Source organism: Podarcis gaigeae (assembly GCF_964106915.1).
Source record: "Podarcis gaigeae genome assembly, chromosome: 6".
NCBI classification, from domain to species: domain Eukaryota; kingdom Metazoa; phylum Chordata; class Lepidosauria; order Squamata; family Lacertidae; genus Podarcis; species Podarcis gaigeae.
Genome location: NC_139682.1, coordinates 3,531,813 through 3,550,570, shown reverse-complemented (window position 1 = coordinate 3,550,570; position 18,758 = coordinate 3,531,813). Strand labels below are relative to the sequence as shown.

Genomic DNA, 18,758 nt, shown 5'->3' with positions numbered 1-18,758 from the left:
GGACTATAAAACCAGCTCTGGGAGGAGGGAAGGGGGAAGCTCATTGGGAGTTGGGTGGTTGGTTGGAGTGGGAGTGGATTGAGTCTGTGGGTAGGTTGAGTTAGTGTAGTGAAATAAGCTGAGTCAGGAACAGTTAGGAGCTAGGAAGACCAGTAAATATCTGAGAGGTGGTTTAGTGAGAGAGAGCAGGTAGCGGAAGTTATAGGTCTGGATAGGCACCCCATGATTGTAATTGACTGATACTGTTTATGAAACCACACGTTTGTTAAACTGCAATAAATAAACAGAAGTTTATGTTCCAATTTAACCCTGGCTGGATTCAGTATTTTACCAGGTAGGGCCTGGGTGGTGGCAGCGAGAAATAAAGTGGTGGCACAGGGATCAATAGACGGTGAAACATCCGGGGACCCTGTGTGATCGCCACAGTTGTGTTGTAGAATCATAGAATTGCAGGGTTGGAGGGGATCACCAAAGTTGATGCTGCATAAAATTTGCATGTGCTAGGTGCACCCTATAGGTGCAACCTGCGGCCCATGGGCCACAAGCAACCCATGGGCGTCGTTTAAACAGCCCCCAAGCTGCCCCCGAACCAAGCCACCTGCTCAGCGAGTCCCTGTGTGCTGCGCTAAACTGGCGCAGCGCAGAGTGGGGACTCACTTCCACGGTGGCGGAAACCGTGTCTGCGCAGACGGCGGAAATTGCGTCTGCACAGACGCAGATGCCGGAAATTGCATCTGCGCAGACGTGATCTGGCCCACGGAGCGATCCCTGTGGGAGTGAACCGGCCCAGGCGAGGTAAACCTTTCCAACCCCTGCTGCAGGGGCAATCTTTTCCGGAAGATATTTGTATTTTGAGGAGTTTAGCGATCTGACACGGTCATTTCTTCCTGCCTCTGTTTACTTCCCATCTCTGTCTCTTGTTCTGCTCTTTGATGGCTGAGAACAGCTTTTAATTTATTGGAAGGAAGTGATGATGCAGGGCACCTTCTGACCTCCTTTGATGTTAGACATTGTTTGAAGGAATCTGCGGTATTGGAAGAGGGGGCTAGCTAATCTACACCAGCTAGTTGGGCAAGGCATGTAGGCTAACAAGTTAGCTATCTATAAATCGGATGCTTTGGGGGCAGAGTACTGAGAAGCTCCTGCACGGACTGATCGGCCGCAGGGCTGTGCAAACTGAAGCTACCAGGGGGAGTCACCTCACCGCTTCTTGAGGGCTTCCCAGTGGCAGATAGAAGTGCATACTTGGTATGTATATATTGCTTGCTGTTTAGAAATAAAATCTTCTTCTTCCCACTCACTTGTGTTTTGCATTGCTTCTAAATCTCCTTTTAAAAGAACTACCTTGCATTTGGCAAGAGAGGTGCAAAGGAGCACAGCTGCACGAGAGCTATCTCAAAGTACTGAATATTTTTGATGACACCGACGTAGATGCCGCAAAACACCCGTTCCACATTTGTAAGAACTTGATTGTTTAGTGTGGCGGCACCTGGAACTCCCTGCCTCTTGATCTCAAGCAGGCATCCTCACTGAATCTCATTAAAAGAACCACCTTGCATTTAGCAAGACGCACCCGTCCCGTAATAATTCTCATGTGGAGGCACCCCCGGGCGCAGAAATATTGATCTCTCCCCGTGCCACTGACCCAATCGTAATGAAACACCCATTCCATCGCAGCACCTCTCTTTTCTCCCCTCCGCAGCTGAACGAGCTCTTTCCAAATATGCCCATGGAGTTCCACCTGGCTGCCCAAAAGGAACCTGAGATACGCTTCCAGCCCACTGGAGTGGAGATCACGCTCTTTGCATCTGCAGAGGCCTTTGTCATCCTCCCGAACACCAGCCTGGCCTCCGTGTTCCTGCTGAATATTGTAAGCATCGTTAACAGGTGGGGTTGGTGGAGGAATGGAGATCCCTGCCCTTCTCAGAGATGGTGGGGAGAGGCTTCAATATGAACCGTCTTAAAGAGGCTGAACAAAAAATTCCTTCCAGTAGCACCTTAAAGACCAGCTAAGTTAGTTCTAGGTATGAGCTTTCGTGTGCATGCACACTTCTTCAGATACACAGATTCTTCAGGTGTATCTGAAGAAGTGTGCATGCACACAAAAGCTCATACCTAGAACTAACTTAGTTGGTCTTTAAGGTGCTACTGGAAGGAATTTTTTGTTTTGACTATGGCAGACCAACACGGCTACCTATCTGTAACTTAAAGAGGCTGCTCATGCATTTTTACTTAAAGCTAGCCCAGAGAATGGCCTTGCCTATCAGCTTCTTCCCTCCCCGGCTCAGGGTGGATGGGGACGAAGCTCGAATGAGTCGGCCCTTTCTGCTGTTGGCTCTGGCTTCCTCCATTGCTGGTTTAGCGCCACTTGCTGTTTGGCTCCCATTCTTCTGCCCTACCTGAAGTGAAGGACATGAGGCAGGAGTTGATAATGCAGGCGAGCTGTGCACAAGCAAGTTGCCAGCTAGCTCTGCTGAGGCTCCTTTTATTGGCACAATATGCAAACCCAGGCAGATACATTTTGGGCTGTGACCTTTACACATCTTCCAGTCCCGAGATCGTGGGGTGGCACAAAGTTATTTTGGCAGCTGTATCCACCGCGTCGTTTTCCCCTTGCACAATGTATGACGAAAGAGACAAAGGTCTCAGAGACAAAGGTCACAAACAGGACACAGCAGACTACTGAGACCGCCAAAGGTTAGACAGAGGGTAAGATGTTCAGATAGCTGTGGCTTTATCTGTGAGGCACTCCAAGGTCTTGCATGCAGACAGCTGAGCCTGTCCGTGGGTGAAGTGTGCTCTGTTAGTTTCTGTTTGCGACTGAGCAGCTGCTTAGAGTCACAAGGCTCTGTTTACATTCCAGAGACAGTCCAGGCTATTGGAAGTCTCACAGGAGAAGGCAGACGGATGTGACGTACTGGTTTCTCTGCTCCTTTGTTCCTTTGGTTCAGTTGCTCTCTGCTCTCACAGGGAGAGGATGTATATTTCTTTGCTGCCTGCGTAACTTAGAAATACAGTGGTGCCTCGCAAGACAAAATTAATCCGTACCGTGAGTCTCTTCGTCTTGCGGTTTTTTCGTCTTGCAAAGCACGGCTATTAGCGGCTCAGCGGCTATTAGCAGCTTAGCGGCTATTAACGGCTTAGCGGCTTTAAGAAAAAGGGAAAAAACTCGCAAGACATTTCTCTTGCAAAGCAAGCCCATAGGGAAATTCGTCTAGCGAAGCGACGCAAAAACCGAAAAACCCTTTCGTCTTGCGCGTTTTTCATTTTGCGAGGCATTCGTCTTGCGGGGCACCACTGTAAAGCATAGCATGTAGCCATAAATCTCATCACTTCCGTGTGCTGTTTTGGATTCTCTGCTGAATGGGGGAACGTGCCTTGGAGCCTCATCAAAGGCCCAGGTCGTTAATTATTCGCCGGGAGCGCGATTCCAGAAGACGAGCTTTATCAGCTTGGCTGAGTGGAGATCCCGACATGCTCCACAACCCAGCGATCATTCCTACATACCATTCCCCGATGCTCACAGGAAGCATGAACAGCCGTAGATGCATCACCCGAACCAGACTCTGCTCATCCTCTTCTGTCTATTCTCTCACTTTGGCTTACAGGATGCCAACCTCATGGGGCAACCCCTTCTTAAGCCAGGGAAGTCTGGGAAGTCCCTTGGCTATGCCGGGGCTTCTGTGGCCCTGAAAAAGTGAGTATCGCTCCTCTTCTCTGGCTCCAGGGTCTTCCTCTTATTCCGCACCCCCCTTCCCCAATCCCCAGGATTAGCACAGGATTCCTGCCTGCTGTTGTCTCACCTTTAATGCGGGCCTCCGTGCAATTATTATTATTGCACAGGCCTCGGTTCAGTATACCTGAAGGAGCGTCTCCACCTCCATCGTTCTGCCCGGACACTGAGGTCCAGCGCCGATGGCCTTCAGGCGGTTCCCTCCCTGTGAGAAGTCAAGTTACAGGGAACCAGGCAGAGGGCCTTCTCGGTGGTGGCACCCGCCCTGTGGAACGCCCTCCCACCAGATGTCAAAGAGAAAAATAACTACCAAACTTTTAGAAGACATCTGAAGGCAGCCCTGTTTAGGGAAGCTTTTAATGTTTAATAGGTTATTGTATTTTAGTGTTTTGTTGGAAGCCGCCCAGAGTGGCTGGGGAAACCCAGCCAGATGGGCGGGATATAAATAATAAATTATTTTTATTATTACTATTATTATTATTAATTGCCCCTGCCCATCACACCTGCTTTGCATGCAAAAAGCTTCGAGTTTTGTCCCTGGCATCAGTGGCGTAGTGTGGGTTGTCAGCACCCGGGGCAAGGCAAGTAATTTGCTCCCCCTAACCCATGGATTTGCGCCCCCTAACCCTAAACCCCAGATGTTGTGCCCGGTGCGGCCGGCCCCCCCCTGTACCCCCCACGCTACGCCACTGCCTGTCATCGCTGGGTGCAGATGGAAGGACCTGGGAGACAGGAGTTTAAATCCCAACTTGGCCATTTAGCTCATTGGGTGACCTGAGGGGCCAGTCACTGCCTGTCAGCCTAACCTACCTCACAGGGTTGTTGCGAGGATTAAATGAGAACAATGCATATACCCCCTTGAGCTTAACTGGAGGGAAAAGGTGGGATATAAGAAATGGAACGAAGAAGCAAATGTTCCTGAGAGCATAAAACAGGGGTCAGCAAACTTACTGCACTTTGGGCTGGTGTCTCCAGCACCGATCGCATGGCGGGCCAGAGGGCGGGGGAGCACATGCCCATACGCGTGCGCACATGCTATTTCCAATGCACTTCCGGGTCGGAGGAGCACCGGAAATAGCTTGTGCGCATGTGCAGGGGCCTCCTCCGACCCAGATGTGCACCGGAAATAAGGCTTGCGCATGCGCACAAGCTATTTCCTTTGCTCCTCCGACCCGGAAGTGGGCAGCCGGGCAGCGCAGCGCCAGTAAGAGTGGGCAGTGGTGGCAGGCGACGGGGGTTGCTGCAGGCTGGATAAACAAGTCCCTCAGGCCTTATCCGGCCCGTGGGCTTTAGTTTGGGGACTCCTGGCATAAATGAACCCCGACTTGGCGCTTTCTCATCCTTTTGTGAACCCTGCAGGTTGCGCCTCTCAAAGGAATGGTCCAAGGTTGGCGAGATCAGGGTGAGTATAGAGGAGGAGCTCAGGTGGATGAAGGAATGGGTGGGGCTTGGAATCTGGAGACTGGGGTTGTGAGATGCACCTACAGTGGTGCCCCGCAAGACGAATGCCTCGCAAGACGGAAAACCCGCTAGACGAAAGGGTTTTCCGTTTTTCGATGCGCTTCGCAAGACGAAATTCCCTATGGGCTTGCTTCGCAAGAAGAAAACGTCTTGCGAGTCTTGCTATTTTTTTCGCTCCCCCCCCTTTTCTAAGCCGCTAAGCCGCTAAGCCTTTAATAGCCGCTAAGCCGCTAAACCGCTAATAGCGCTAAGCCCAAGCCGCTAATAGGGTTGCTTCGCAAGACGAAAAAACCGCTAGACGAAGAGACTCGCGGAACAGATTATTTTCGTCTTGCGAGGCATCACTGTAGCTGTGCACATTAGGGTGGTTCATAAAAAACTTTTTAAAAAAAATACATGCTCCAAAGGTCTTATCTTACTACACTAGGGATTATATAGCTATACAGTCATACCTCATGTTATGTCCACTTCATGTTACATCCTTTCAGGTTACGTCCCGCGGCAACCCGGAAGTACTAGAAAGGGTTACTTCCAGGTTTCACCACTCGCGCATGCGCAGAAGCGCAAATGACGTCATGCGCATGCGCAGAAGCAGCGAATCGCAACCTGTGCATCTGCAGACGCGCCGCTGTGGGTTGCATTCTTTTCATGTTGCGAACGGGCCTCCGAAACAGATCCCGTTCGCAACCAGAGGTACCACTGTATCTGAAATTCCGTGCATATCAGTTAATATCTTGACCGTCCTCCACAAATTAGCTGTTTACTTGGCTGTTTTCCTATATCGTGAAGGCTGAAATTTCAATTCAGTGAAGCAGGGTCAATATATTGATACGCATGAAATTTCAGATATAGCTGTATAATCCCAAGTGTAGTAAGATAAGACCTTTGGAGCAGGCTTTTTTTTTTAAAAAAAAAGTTTTTTATTAACCGCCCTAGTGGGTATGCATACCCCTCAACTTTTTGTGAATCTAAGTTTGGCCTCATTAGGGGGCAGTATTTCAATATGAGTAGGAAAATGAGAATACCCCTGAACATTTTTTTAAAGAAAAAAAGCACTGCTTAAAACTATATGTCCGGGTTCTCAAAAGGGATAGAGATAGATAGACAGATGATAGATAGATAGATAGATAGATAGATAGATAGATAGATGATAGATAGATAGATAGATAGATAGATAGATAGATGATAGATAGATAGATAGATAGATAGATAGATAGATAGATAGATAGATAGAGATAGGAAGGGGCAGACGTCTGGGGAAAACAATTCTCCCCCCAATTTTTTATTTTTTCCAAATTATTACAAATCAAACCAAATTAATTTCATTTAATACAGTGGTACCTATGGATACGAACGGGATCCATTCCGGAGCCCCATTTCTCACCCAGAGCAGAATGCAACTTGCGTCTGTGCGTGCGCAGGTCACGATATGCTGCTTCTGCGCATGTGCCTGACGTCATTTTGAGCATCTGCGCATGCGTGAGCGGCGAGACCTGGAAGTAACGCATTCCAGGTCGCCACGGAGCGCAACCCAAAAGCAACTTCATTCTGAAGCAACTTCAACCCAAGGTATGACGGTACAATTCCTAAAAAACAGGTTTCCCACTCCTGTTCCAAACATATGGCCATTCATCTTTCTCAACATGAGGGTCTTTTCCAGGGAGTCTTCTCTTCTCATGAGGGGGCCAATGTCTTGGAGCCTCAGCTTCAGGATCTGTCCTTCCAGTGAGCACTCAGGGCTGATTTCCTTCAGAATGGAGAGGTTTGATCTTCTTGCAGTCCATGGGACTCTCAAGAGTCTCCTCCAGCACCAGAATTCAAAAGCATCAATTCTTCGGCCATCAGCCTTCTTTATGGTCCAGCTCTCACTTCCATACATCTTATAAAAAATCCCTTTCATATGTGCAGTCCTTCATGTACATTGTTGTTCCAGGTGCATGCATTTTATGAAATAAAAGAATAAATAAAGTTTGCATTAGTTTCTCAGCTTGCTTGGCCCCTGGCCCTGCCCAGCACTGCCATGTGGCCCCCAGAAGAAGGGAATGTGGCCCTCAGGCTGAAAAGCTCCCTGCTTCCTGTATGGTAACCCTACATTTCTAGAGTGTCCCCCCTATTTTTGAATCCACCACTTTTCAAACCCACTGTCTTTGTGCTACACAGGTGACCGTTTTGGAGACGCTGCTGAAGGCTGCCAGCAACTTGGGGATGTCAAAGCTCAACAGTGAGTGCAGAACAGTTTTCATCTCCCGGCATTTGCTCTGCATGCAAAAGATCTCATTTTCAATTTCCTGGAATCTTCTGCCTGAAGTCGTGGAGAGATGCTGCCAGCCAGTGTCAACAGTACAGAGCTAGATGATGATGATGATGATGATGATAATAATAATAATAATAATAATAATAATAATAATAATAATAATTTATTTATACCCAGCCCATCGGGGCATGGGTAGTGCTGTGGATTAAACCGCAGAGCCTAGGACTTGCTGATCAGAAGGTCGGCGGTTCGAATCCCCGCGACGGGGTGAGCTCCCGTTGCTCGGTCCCTGCTCCTGCCAACCTAGCAGTTCAAAAGCACCTCAAAGTGCAAGTAGATAAATAGGTACCACTCCGGCGGGAAGGTAAACGGCGTTTCCGTGCGCTGCTCTGGTTCACCAGAAGCGGCTTAGTCATGCTGGCCACATGACCCGGAAGCTGTACGCCAGCTCCCTCAGCCAATAAAGCGAGATGAGCGCCGCAACCCCAGAGTCGGCCACAACTGGACCTAATGGTCAGGGGTCCATTTACCTTTACCTTGCCCATCTGACTGGGCATCTGACTCCCCAGCCACTCTGGGCAGCTTCCAACAGAATATTAAAATACAATAGTCTATTAAACATTAAAAGCTTCCCTAAACAGGGCTGCCTTCAGATGTCTTCTAAAAGTCTGCTAGTTGTTCTTCTCTTTGACATCTGGTGGGAGGGAGTTCCACAGGGCAGGTGCCACTACCGAGAAGGCCCTCTGCCTGGTTCCCTGTAACTTGACTTCTCGCAGTGAGGGAACTGCCAAAAGGCCCTCGGAGCTGGACCTCAGTGTCCAGGCAGAATGATGGGGGTAGAGACGCTCCTTCAGGTATACTGGACCAAGATGGCCAATGGCTCCTGACTTGGAATGAGGCCACTTCTATGGGCTTTGAAATAGGATCCCATGAACCTTTTAGATTCATGGGATCCTATTTTTTTAGATTCACAGCGAAATAATCCCGGGCAGGTGGCCTCCCAACCTCTGCTTAAAAACCTCAAAGGAAGGGGAGTCTACTACCTTCCAAGCCATCGATAGATCTCTTCTCTTCCATGAATTTGTCCAATTCCCTTTTAAAGCCATTGAGGTTGGTGGCCACCACCTCCCCTTGCTATTTACCTGGTGTTGGGTGTCTTGGGGCGCAGGTGGCGCTGCGGGTTAAAGCCTCAGCGCCTAGGACTTGCCGATCGAAAGGTCGGCGGTTCGAATCCCTGCGGCGGGGTGCGCTCCCGCTGCTCGGTCCCAGCGCCTGCCAACCTAGCAGTTCGAAAGCACCTCCGGGTGCAAGTAGATAAATAGGGACCGCTTACTAGCGGGAAGGTAAACGGCGTTTCCGTGTGCAGCTCTGGCTCGCCAGAGCAGCGATGTCACGCTGGCCACGTGACCCGGAAGTGTCTTCGGACAGCGCTGGCCCCTGGCCTCTTGAGTGAGATGGGCGCACAACCCCAGAGTCTGTCAAGACTGGCCCGTACGGGCAGGGGTACCTTTACCTTTACCTTTGGGTGTCTTGGGACAGCTGTTCCTTGAAAGGCGAAGTTAAACTTTCAGCTAAACAAATCGTTTGCATTTCTGTAGAACGGCTGAAGGAAGCGATTGCTCTTCCAAACATGTACGGCTCCAGTTTACTGAACCCCACCGTCACGATGAACAAGGTGAGTTCCCACTGGTGGGAGAGGTGTGGTGGCAGTCAATAATAATAATAATAATAATAATAATAATAATAATAATAATAATTTATTTGTACCCTGCCCATCTGGCTAGGTTTCCACAGCCACTCTGGGCGGCTTCCAACAAAGATTAAGAATACATTAAAATGTCACACATTAAAAACTTCCCTGAACATGGCTGCCTTCAGATGTCTTCTAAAAGTCGGATACAGTGGTACCTCGGGTTAAGAACTTAATTCATTCTGGAGGTCTGTTCTTAACCTGAAACTGTTCTTAATCTGAGATACCAATTTAGCTAATGGGGCCTCCCGCCACCACACGATTTCTGTTCTCATCCTGAAACAAAGTTCTTAACCCGAGGTACTATTTCTGGGTTAGCGGAGTCTGTAACCTGAAGTGTCTGTAACCTGAAGCGTCTGTAACTCGAGGTACCACTGTAGTTGTTTATTTCCTTGACATCTGGTGGGAGGGCGTTCCACAGGGTGGGTGCCACCACCAAGAAGGCCCTCTGCCTGGTTCTCTGTAGCTTTCCTTCTCGCAGCGAGGGAACCACCAGAAGGCCCTCGGCGCTGGATCTCAGCGTCCAGGCAGAACGATGCGGGTAGAGACGCTCTTTCAGGTATATGCTCCTTAATGGCAGGCAAGCAAGCAAGCCATGGCAGTGAGGAAGAAGAGGGTGTTCAGCAGGAGCAGCTGGTGAGAATGGAAGTGAGGAGCAGAGCTCCCCGCAGGTTGGAGGCTGTCTGGCCCAGGAACAGGAGAACCTGGAACCAGCATGGGTTGGGATCAGGACCCTATTCCCAGGTAGGTGAGGCAGGGTGCCAAGCAGCGATCTTAGCTCAAGACTGGCCTTATCATCTGGACAAAACAGGGTGTTCTGACCAGGGGAGAATTCAGTCCAGAGAGGGACTCTGATTTTTCCCAGAGCCAAGAAGGCACAGCTGAAATTCCTTTTTGCACAATGGATCTTGATATTGTCGCTTACAATGGGGTGCAGAGAACAAAGCTTTGCTCTTTTCAGCTCCCGGCTTGATCTGATTAAGTTGAAGCAGGTTCGTCGCGTTCAGGCAAAGTCTGAGAATGTCACCAGGCGAAAAATGTCAAAAGGCGCCGCCATTAATTCCGCTCCAGGAGTTGAGAGAGCTTTGATGGTTCCCTTTGGTCATGCTCAGACCAGGTCATGTTTCTGGGTGATTAAGGTCAGTTAGGATGCAGGATTTTTGATGGCACCGTTCAGGAGCTAAGATGGTGCCCGGGAATCAAAATGGAAGCCAAGAGAGTTTGGACAAGACAAGGCCTAGTTGCATGCCAAGGTCAGAATCCAACACAGGGCGATGCCTTCTGTGAGGAGAAACCAAGATATGACCAGGCAGAGGGCCTTCTCGGTGGTGGCCCCCGCCCTGTGGAACGCCCTCCCACCAGTTGTCAAGGAAATAAACAACTACCAAACTTTTAGAAAACATCTGAAGGCAGCCTTGTTTAGGGAAGTTTTTAAATGTTTGATGCATTTATCGTGTTTTTAATATTCTATTGGGAGCCACTCAGAGTGGCTGGGGAAACCCAGGCAGATGTGTGGGGTATAAATAAATTATTATTATTATTATTATTATTATTATTATTATTACTTGAGATGCACTTTGAGGACGCCTGAGGGCCATTTAGGAAGAGTCAGCAGCAAAAATGATAAAAGAATAGAGCAGTTTTCTCCAACTACAACTCCCATTAGCTCCAGCTGTGCTCACTGGGGCTGGTGGGAGTTTCAGCCCAAACACCTGGAAGGCTGTACTGGTTGAGAAAAGCTGGAACAGAGAATTTTGCAAATGTCTTTCTTCCCTGAAGAGGTTAATCCACACAGCCCTCACAAACAATGGGTAAGGATACAGCCCTTGCCGGAGTATTGCGCTCTTTGGAATAAACTGAGGCAGTGTGGTGTAGTGGTTAGAGTGTTGGACTAAGACCTGAGAGATCAGGGTTCAAATCCCCACACAGCTATGAAGCTCTCACTGGGGATGACCTTGGGCCAGTTGCTGCCTCTCAGTCTACCCTACCTCCCAGGGTTGTTGTGGGGATTAAATGAGGTGGGGGGGGGGGGAAAGAACCATGAATGGCACCTTTATCTCCTTGCAGAAAAAAGTGGAATATAAATGCCCAAAAGTGGCATACATTGTTACCTTAGGTTAAGTACTTAATTCATTCTGGAGGTCCGTTCTTAACCTAAAACTGTTCTTAACCTGAAGCACCACTTTAGCTAATGAGGCCTCCTGCTGCTGCCGTGCCGCCGGAGCACGATTTCTGTTCTCATCCTGAAGCAAAGTTCTTAACCTGAGGTCATATTTCTGGGTTAGCGGAGTCTGTAACCTGAAGCATATGTAACCTGAAGCATATGTAACCCAAGGTACCACTGTACAGTTATACCTCCACAAACGTCCACCTTGTCTAGCGTCCATTCTGGCAAACGTCCGCAGCAAACCCAGAAGTACCGGAATGGGTTACTTCCGGGATTGCCACTTGCGCATGCGCAGAAGCACTCAATTGCACTTCGCACATGCGCACTAAATCATGCTTCACGCTAGCGGCCGGGGCTCCGGAATGGATCCTGGCCGCAAAACAAGGTACGACAGTATATATAATGCTTTATTTATGGAAGTTTGCAGAAAGACATGGAGTCATAGCTCACTTTCAGATTACCTAAGATGCTTCAAGATGGTTGCAGTTTCTGCTTTTTCAACGGCATACCTGCAAAATCAGGTGCCACAGTCACTGCTGTTTGTGAGGTCTTGCGTGACAAACCTGCTTCCTTAAGATCAGCCTTTTCGCAATAAGGAAAATGACGAGAAACACACTGGACGCTGCGGCTTTGACCCAACGTCATCCGGCCTCTCCTAAGACAAATCAGCTAGAATCCTTAATAAACAGGTTTCTTGTTTGGTTAGACAAGGAGGTTAGAAAACATTGACTAGTTACTGATTTGTAATGAGTGATTTGTTTGTGGGGGGGTTAAGCAAGAGATATTCCCTGTTTCCTGGTGCATTCCCCTCCATCACTTTCCTTATGTCTAAAAGTCCTCTTTAGGATGAAGGTTTGCAGGGCAGAGTCTGAATCTGCTGGTATGGGACTGGATCTCACCCACAAAATAGGGACTGTCTGGAAGCACCTTTTTGGGGGGGGGGTGCTTTAGCTTTCTATGGAATTTCATTGTATAATGTGCCTTTAAAAATGATGAGAAGGGAAAAGAAAGAACAACTTCTTTTTGCAAGCTGTTAAGAAGAAATTGTTCAGGAATTAAATGTAAAAAAACAACAACCCTTAATAATAGTAATAATAAATTTATTATTTGTACCTTGCCCATTTGACAGGGTTGCCCCAGCCACTCTGGTCAGCTGTCAACAAATATAATAGCACACTAAAACATTAAAAAAACTTGATTTTAAAGCAGACTGGAGATATATGAGGTGGTGCCGAATGTTTCTCGCCCTGATCTGGCCACAGTGATCCATGCGACGGTCACCTCCAGGCTTGATTATTGTAACTCGCTCTACACGGGGCTGCTCTTGAAGCTGACCCAGAAACTCCAGCGGGTGCAGAATGCTGCAGCGAGGCTCCTCACAGGGATCACATTCATCCAGTGCTATACCAACTGCACTGGCTCCCAGTGGAGTACAGGGTCAGGTTTAAGGTGCTGGTTTTGAGGTGCTCTATGCGGCCTAGGAAGGGACGCGGGTGGCGCTGTGGGTAAAAGCCTCAGCGCCTAGGGCTTGCCGATCGAAAGGTCGGCGGTTCGAATCCCTGCGGCGGGGTGCGCTCCCGCTGCTCAGTCCCAGCGCCTGCCAACCTAGCAGTTCGAAAGCACGTCAAAGTGCAAGTAGATAAATAGGGACCGCTTCCTGGCGGGAAGGTAAACGGCGTTTCCGTGTGCAGCTCTGGCTCGCCAGAGCAGCGATGTCACACTGGCCACGTGACCCGGAAGTGTCTTCGGACAGCGCTGGCCCCTGGCCTCTTGAGTGAGATGGGCGCACAACCCCAGAGTCTGGCAAGACTGGCCCGTATGGGCAGGGGTACCTTTACCTTTACCTTTATGCGGCCTAGGACCCTCATACCAATGGGACCACCTCTCCTGGTATGCCCCACGGAGGACCTTAAGGTCCACAAATGACAACATTTTGGAGGTCCCAGGTCGCAAGGTGGTTAGATTGGTCTCAACTAGGGCCAGGGCCTTTTCAGTACTGGCCCCGACTTGGTGGAACGCTCTGTCACAAGAGACCAGGGCCCTGCGGGACTTGACATCTTTCCGCAGGGCCTGCAAGACAGAGCTTTCCGTCTGGCCTTTGGTTTGGACTCAGTCTGACCCTTATGTTTCCCTCCCCTTATGGTTTTGACTTTTAAAATGAGGCTGCATTTTAAATTGCATTTTAACCTGTATTTTAAATTGTTGTCCGTCCCCCGCCCCCCGTTTTTCTTATTATGTTTTTACTGAATTTTTATTGATGTTAGCTGCCCTGAGCCCAGCTCTGGCCGGGGAGGGCGGGGTATAATTTATTATTATTATTAGCATTATTATTATTATTATCATTGTTGATTTTCTCACCCTCTGCAGGGACACATGTTCATCGCCACTGACCTGGTCCACCAGCCCCAGGCTGCTGTATAGCCATGAGGGGCACCCAGAAGGAAGAGGAAAGGCAGCTGCCCCCTGTTCCTGCCTCGGGGTTTTCCCCCAAGATGCTCACCTTGCATGCTCAGGAGCTATTTGAGGCAGTGATCAAGGACAATGCGGGGACCTTGGGCCTTTCCTGGGGAAGTCAGGTTTGGGCAGAGATGGGACAGTGCAAAGCTGGCCCAAAACATTTTGCTGCCTGAAGCCAGAGGACAAGATGGCCTCCCCCTCCAGTTCCACGTCTAAAAGCCAACAGGACTGAAGTTGCACCTTCCTTCAATTCAGATACTGAGATGCTGCCTTCTGCCTCACCTGAGCAGAGCAGACTAGCTTAAGGAAATGCAGAACAGAGCCCGGTTCATGCACAGCCCTGTCCTCCACCTCTTGGTGCAAAAGAAAAATATTGTCACAAAAGCTGGGTACCAAGTCCACCCTCTGCTGAGTGATAGCAAGATCCCAGGGCGTTCCAAGCACTCGCCCGGGATCTGTGTTCCTTTGGAGAATTGAAGACACGGCGGAGACTGCTTTAAGAAATATGGTTTATTCACCTATTTACACCTTCAGTCTGCGTGGAAGGAGGTCAGATCTTACAGCATGGACATTTCAAGAGGGGCTTGTCCCGAACGGCATTGCAACACTTGAGTCAAAAGCATCTTTCCCAGCCAGCCTTCAGCCAGCCTGCCCAAGATGGATCTCTCCTTTCTCTCTCTCTCTCCGTTCTTCTTCCCAGCACAACTTGCTCTAAAGACTCTCTTTTCCTGACACTTCACAGCCAGTTATCCTGGCAACCTTCCGTCTCTCCAGGCCCAAGATCAACACCCTTTGTCCACCATCATAATAATTTATTACAGCCAAAGACCACCCTTTGTCCTGTTAATGCCTCTATCCCAGGTGAGGCCCTGGCTTGGAAAGAAAGCTTAGCTTATATTTTTTCACTGGCCTGTAATCTTCCCTTCAATACCCCAAATAATCAAAATCCCAGACTTTCTTAATTTCTTAATATATACAATGGGAGAATTCCTAGATGCCAAGATCCAAATTTGGGACAAGAACCCGAGCAGAGTTTAAAGCCACAAAAACAAGGCTGTTAGACCTTTCAAGTGGGTTCCCAAAAATGTCCCTTTTAACAGTTATAAAGTTTCCCTTTTCCCCTAGCATAGGTAAAAGAGCACACATTTGGTTGACATTGGTTTACTTATAAACTTTTCAAAGGTCAGGTTCATGGGCTTTAGCAAATTTGCACAGGCAGTGAAACTTAGCTTAGTTGGAAAGTGGTAAAAGTTCCTAGATTACTGGTATTAAAGGAACTCAAGAGAGGCTTGTTAAAGCCATGTGGTTGGAAGGAGGAGCTCAGAGCTCCTCACACTCCAAAGTTCACATGTAGTCTGGGGGTGAACAAAGGCTTGATTTCGTAGTTCCTCCCAAGGTGAGGGACTTAGCTAAGCCTGGCTGGACAGCTTACTCTATGGTATTAACCCCTTCATGTTGGATGTCTGAGACTGGTTATCCTACAATTGTCATCCTCCAGCAGCTGCTGCCTAAGGCAGCTGCCTCACACTGCCTAACAGTAGAACCGGCTTTGGCACAGCAATTGATCTTACCAAGGCAGGAGAGGTTCCCCTTGGCTAGCTCATCTGTTGCTAGGAAATGGCAGCCACTCACCTCCACCTGCCCCCTTGCCTCTTAGCACCCACCTCCAGTAATCCCACAGCGCCTTTTGGAAACCACTGGGAAAATTCTACTGGTGGTGTCACACCCTTCAGAATATCACAGTGTGGGGTAGCCTGAAAAACTGGCATTTTCCACCACTGTTCCTGTGCCGTGAATGCCCTTAACCTTTGCCCTGTTAATACCAAGTTCCTTTTTAAAGCTTGTTTTTATAAGACTGCTTTTGCTGGTTTCCATGTTGTGTACCTGCTTTTATGAATCTGTTTTTTGTTTGTTTTTGCATGTTGCTTTTGTATCTGGCTTAGATGTTTTTAAATGCCAAGTGGTTTCGAAACGCTAATAAAGAAATAAATAAGATTCCTCTGACCCCTTCCTCAAGCCACCAGAAATAAAACAACGTTAGAACTCGTTGTTGGCATCTGTCTCTCTTGGGAGGCAATGGGAGAGTTCTTCTTTGGGGTAACGTCAAACCGTTGGAAAGTCACAGCGCCTGCTGTGGCTGTAGAAACTGATATGGAAGAGATGGGCTTTACTGCAGCTGTGGCAGATGAAGACGTCCGGTTTTGCTGAAATAGGTGCACCTTGGTGTTTCTTCTCTCTGCAACTAATTTTGGGGACATCAGATGCAGCAATGCTTTTGTTTTTGTTTTTTAAAGATTTTTATTAAAGTTTCAAAAATTATATAAAAACAAAACAATAATACAAACAGACAAAAGTAAAAACAAGTATAATTTCAATCCCTTATTTTCTTATAACTTACTTCCCCGACTTCCTCATACCTTCCCTTTCTGCATTCCAATTTCTAATTTATTAATTCAGCAAATCCTTTCCCTTAATTTTCATTTAATTTTTGGCTTTTCTTTTCTTTTTACTTATCCATTACTGGAAACCACGTAATTTCTAAACCAACGTCATTCTAACATTCATTGATTTTGCAATGTTTCTTAAGATAGTCCTTAAATTTCTTCCAATCTTCTTCCGCTGTCTCTCTCCCCTGGTCTCGGATTCTGCCAGTCATTTCTGCCAGTCCCATATAATCTATCACCCTTCATCTGCCATTCTTCCAAGGTGGGTAGGTCTTGTGTCTTCCAATACTTTGCGATGAGTATTCTTGCTGCTGTTGTAGCATACATAAAGAATGTTCCATCCTTCTTTGGCACCAATTGGCCGACCATGCCCAGGAGCAATGCTTTTGAATCCCAGTTACTGGAAACTGCAGGAGGGGAGAGGGCTCTTGTGTTCGAATCCTACTTGTGGGTTTCCCATAATGGGCATCTGGTTGGCCACCATGAAAATAGGATTCTGGACCAAATGGGCCACTGACTTGTTCTTCTTATGTTCTTAACTCTCTTCTCTTGGGGGTGAGCAGAACAGGCCGGGATTGTTTTTCCAACAGGTGACAGGGAAATTAGCCGGGAAATGTGTGACAACGCTGGTTTTGATGCACCGCTGTCTAGCCTCCCCACAAACAATTCCAAGCGGATGGTCATTAGACCACCGCTACGTCATCTCCCTGCAAAAAAAATCCAAGCGAAGGCATATTAAATCGCCAATCCTGGGTAATCCCCCTGAAAAACAAATCCAGATGAATGCTCAGTAAACAGGCCATCTGGAAGCTCCTGTATCTTTAAAGCACATAGGATGCAGAACTCAAAGAATTGTGGGCACTGGAGTTTGTTAAGGGCTGCTAGGAATTGTGAGGGGCAAACTACATTTGCGCTCTTTGGGCAAATGGGGCAGTGACCCACCAGGCTCAAATCTGTCCTTCGGCAGCGATTGCCAGCCTGCCTTCTCACTTACAACCGCCAGTCCCAGGGGTGGCACTGCCCGTCATATTCCTCCTCCTCCATCTCTGTATGGCCCTTGTAAGACTCAGCAGGGAGAAGGACCAGAATTAGTTGGACCTGCCTGTCATTGTCTCTGGCGCCACCTGCTGTTGACCTCCTTGCTTTCCGTCCTACCAGTCCCAATGGGCTAAATGCTTGACTTGAACATTTCCCCCTTCCCATTTCGTGAACCCCTTCTTCTGTTTACCTTCCAGTCCAGCCGTTCTCAATCTTTGGTCAACAGATCTTGTTAGACTACCAACTCCCATCGCCCCTAGCTAGCAGGACCAGTAGTCAGGGATGATGGGATTTGTAGTTCAACAATGTCTGGGGCTGCAAGGTTGAGAAAGGCTGACTAGCCTGATGAAATGAGTTCTTCTTTTCCAGCTCTACCTGGACTTGCCCGGAATCAAATCTACCAGGTACTGGGAACAAGGCTTTCTTGGTGCTGGCCCCCATACCTTTGGGAATTCCTCATCTGGCTCCATCACTGCTGGGTTGTTGTTCTTGCTGATACTCCCTCTCCTGCAATACTAAAACCCAGTGGGGTCACCCAGTGACTTGTTCATTTATCTATTTTTTTTATTGAATTTTTATACTGCCCTTCATCCGAGGATCACAGGGCAGCTTACAACACAAAAACACAAAGCATAATGACAAATGAAAGCAGGCATGATCCAGCAGCCTGCATCTTCTGATAGTCTCAAATAAATAAAGCCCTTGGAACAATTAATGATTTGATTGTAATAAACAAAAATCTGCCCTTATTCACTTATGGGGGACACAAGAGCCCTTATAGAATCCTTTGCAGGTTCTCCATTGGTAGGATAAAATAACAGAGGCCAACCAGAGAATATTGAGGAGCAAAGAAGCTGGTAAGCCTGATCTTTATTGATCTGTTGCAACAGGGTGCTCCCCTCACACGCAGGAAAGGAGGAGGACACAGAACCCAGGTGTGCCTGCCCTTATATAGGCATTTTAAATTCCCTGCCCTGGAGCTCCAGACCACCCTTCCATACATCATACATACATCACAGAATGAGTGTAACCCAAGACCACCCTCCACAAACATCATACCTACATCACAGAACAGGCGGTCTACAACAGAAATCTGAGTGCGTTGTTTATCTCCTGTCTGACAGGTTAGCTGTTAATGCTCACTTGATTGGATACCCTGGGTTGCCTGGCCAGTCTTTTGTAATGACAAATACTTAGCTCCTGAGCCAGGTCACAGGCTCACCCTATTCATACACAGACACACCCTTAAGACAGGATTTGTGAAGGAAAAGACAATGGGGAGGCTTTTCCATTTTCCTTGACCTTGCAGAGAAATCATTTGGTCAGTTTGGAAGTCAAAATGGTTTCAGGGCTGTTTTCCTGTGGGGTTTCAGACATGTGGTTTATATATGCAGTTATGAACATTTCTCTTTTAGAGAAGACCTTAATTTTTTAAATTTCACGACACAGTTAAA

At 48.0% G+C, this 18,758-nt stretch overlaps 1 protein-coding gene across 3 annotated transcripts in view; it reads left to right on the top strand.

Moving 5' to 3' along the window:
- LOC310847044 (bactericidal permeability-increasing protein-like) overlaps window positions 1-15,865 on the top strand; it is a 41,154-nt gene extending 25,289 nt beyond the window's left edge. For all 3 annotated transcript variants that reach the window (XM_083744470.1, XM_083744471.1, XM_083744472.1), the window contains exons 11-16: window positions 1,703-1,870; window positions 3,609-3,697; window positions 5,093-5,135; window positions 7,355-7,415; window positions 9,047-9,123; window positions 13,733-15,865. In XM_083744470.1, the coding sequence (XP_083600596.1) occupies window positions 1,703-1,870; window positions 3,609-3,697; window positions 5,093-5,135; window positions 7,355-7,415; window positions 9,047-9,123; window positions 13,733-13,786 (492 nt within the window). In that variant the 3' untranslated portion in view covers window positions 13,787-15,865. The remainder of the gene's footprint in view (window positions 1-1,702; window positions 1,871-3,608; window positions 3,698-5,092; window positions 5,136-7,354; window positions 7,416-9,046; window positions 9,124-13,732) is intronic.
- The last annotated feature ends 2,893 nt before the right edge of the window (window positions 15,866-18,758 follow it).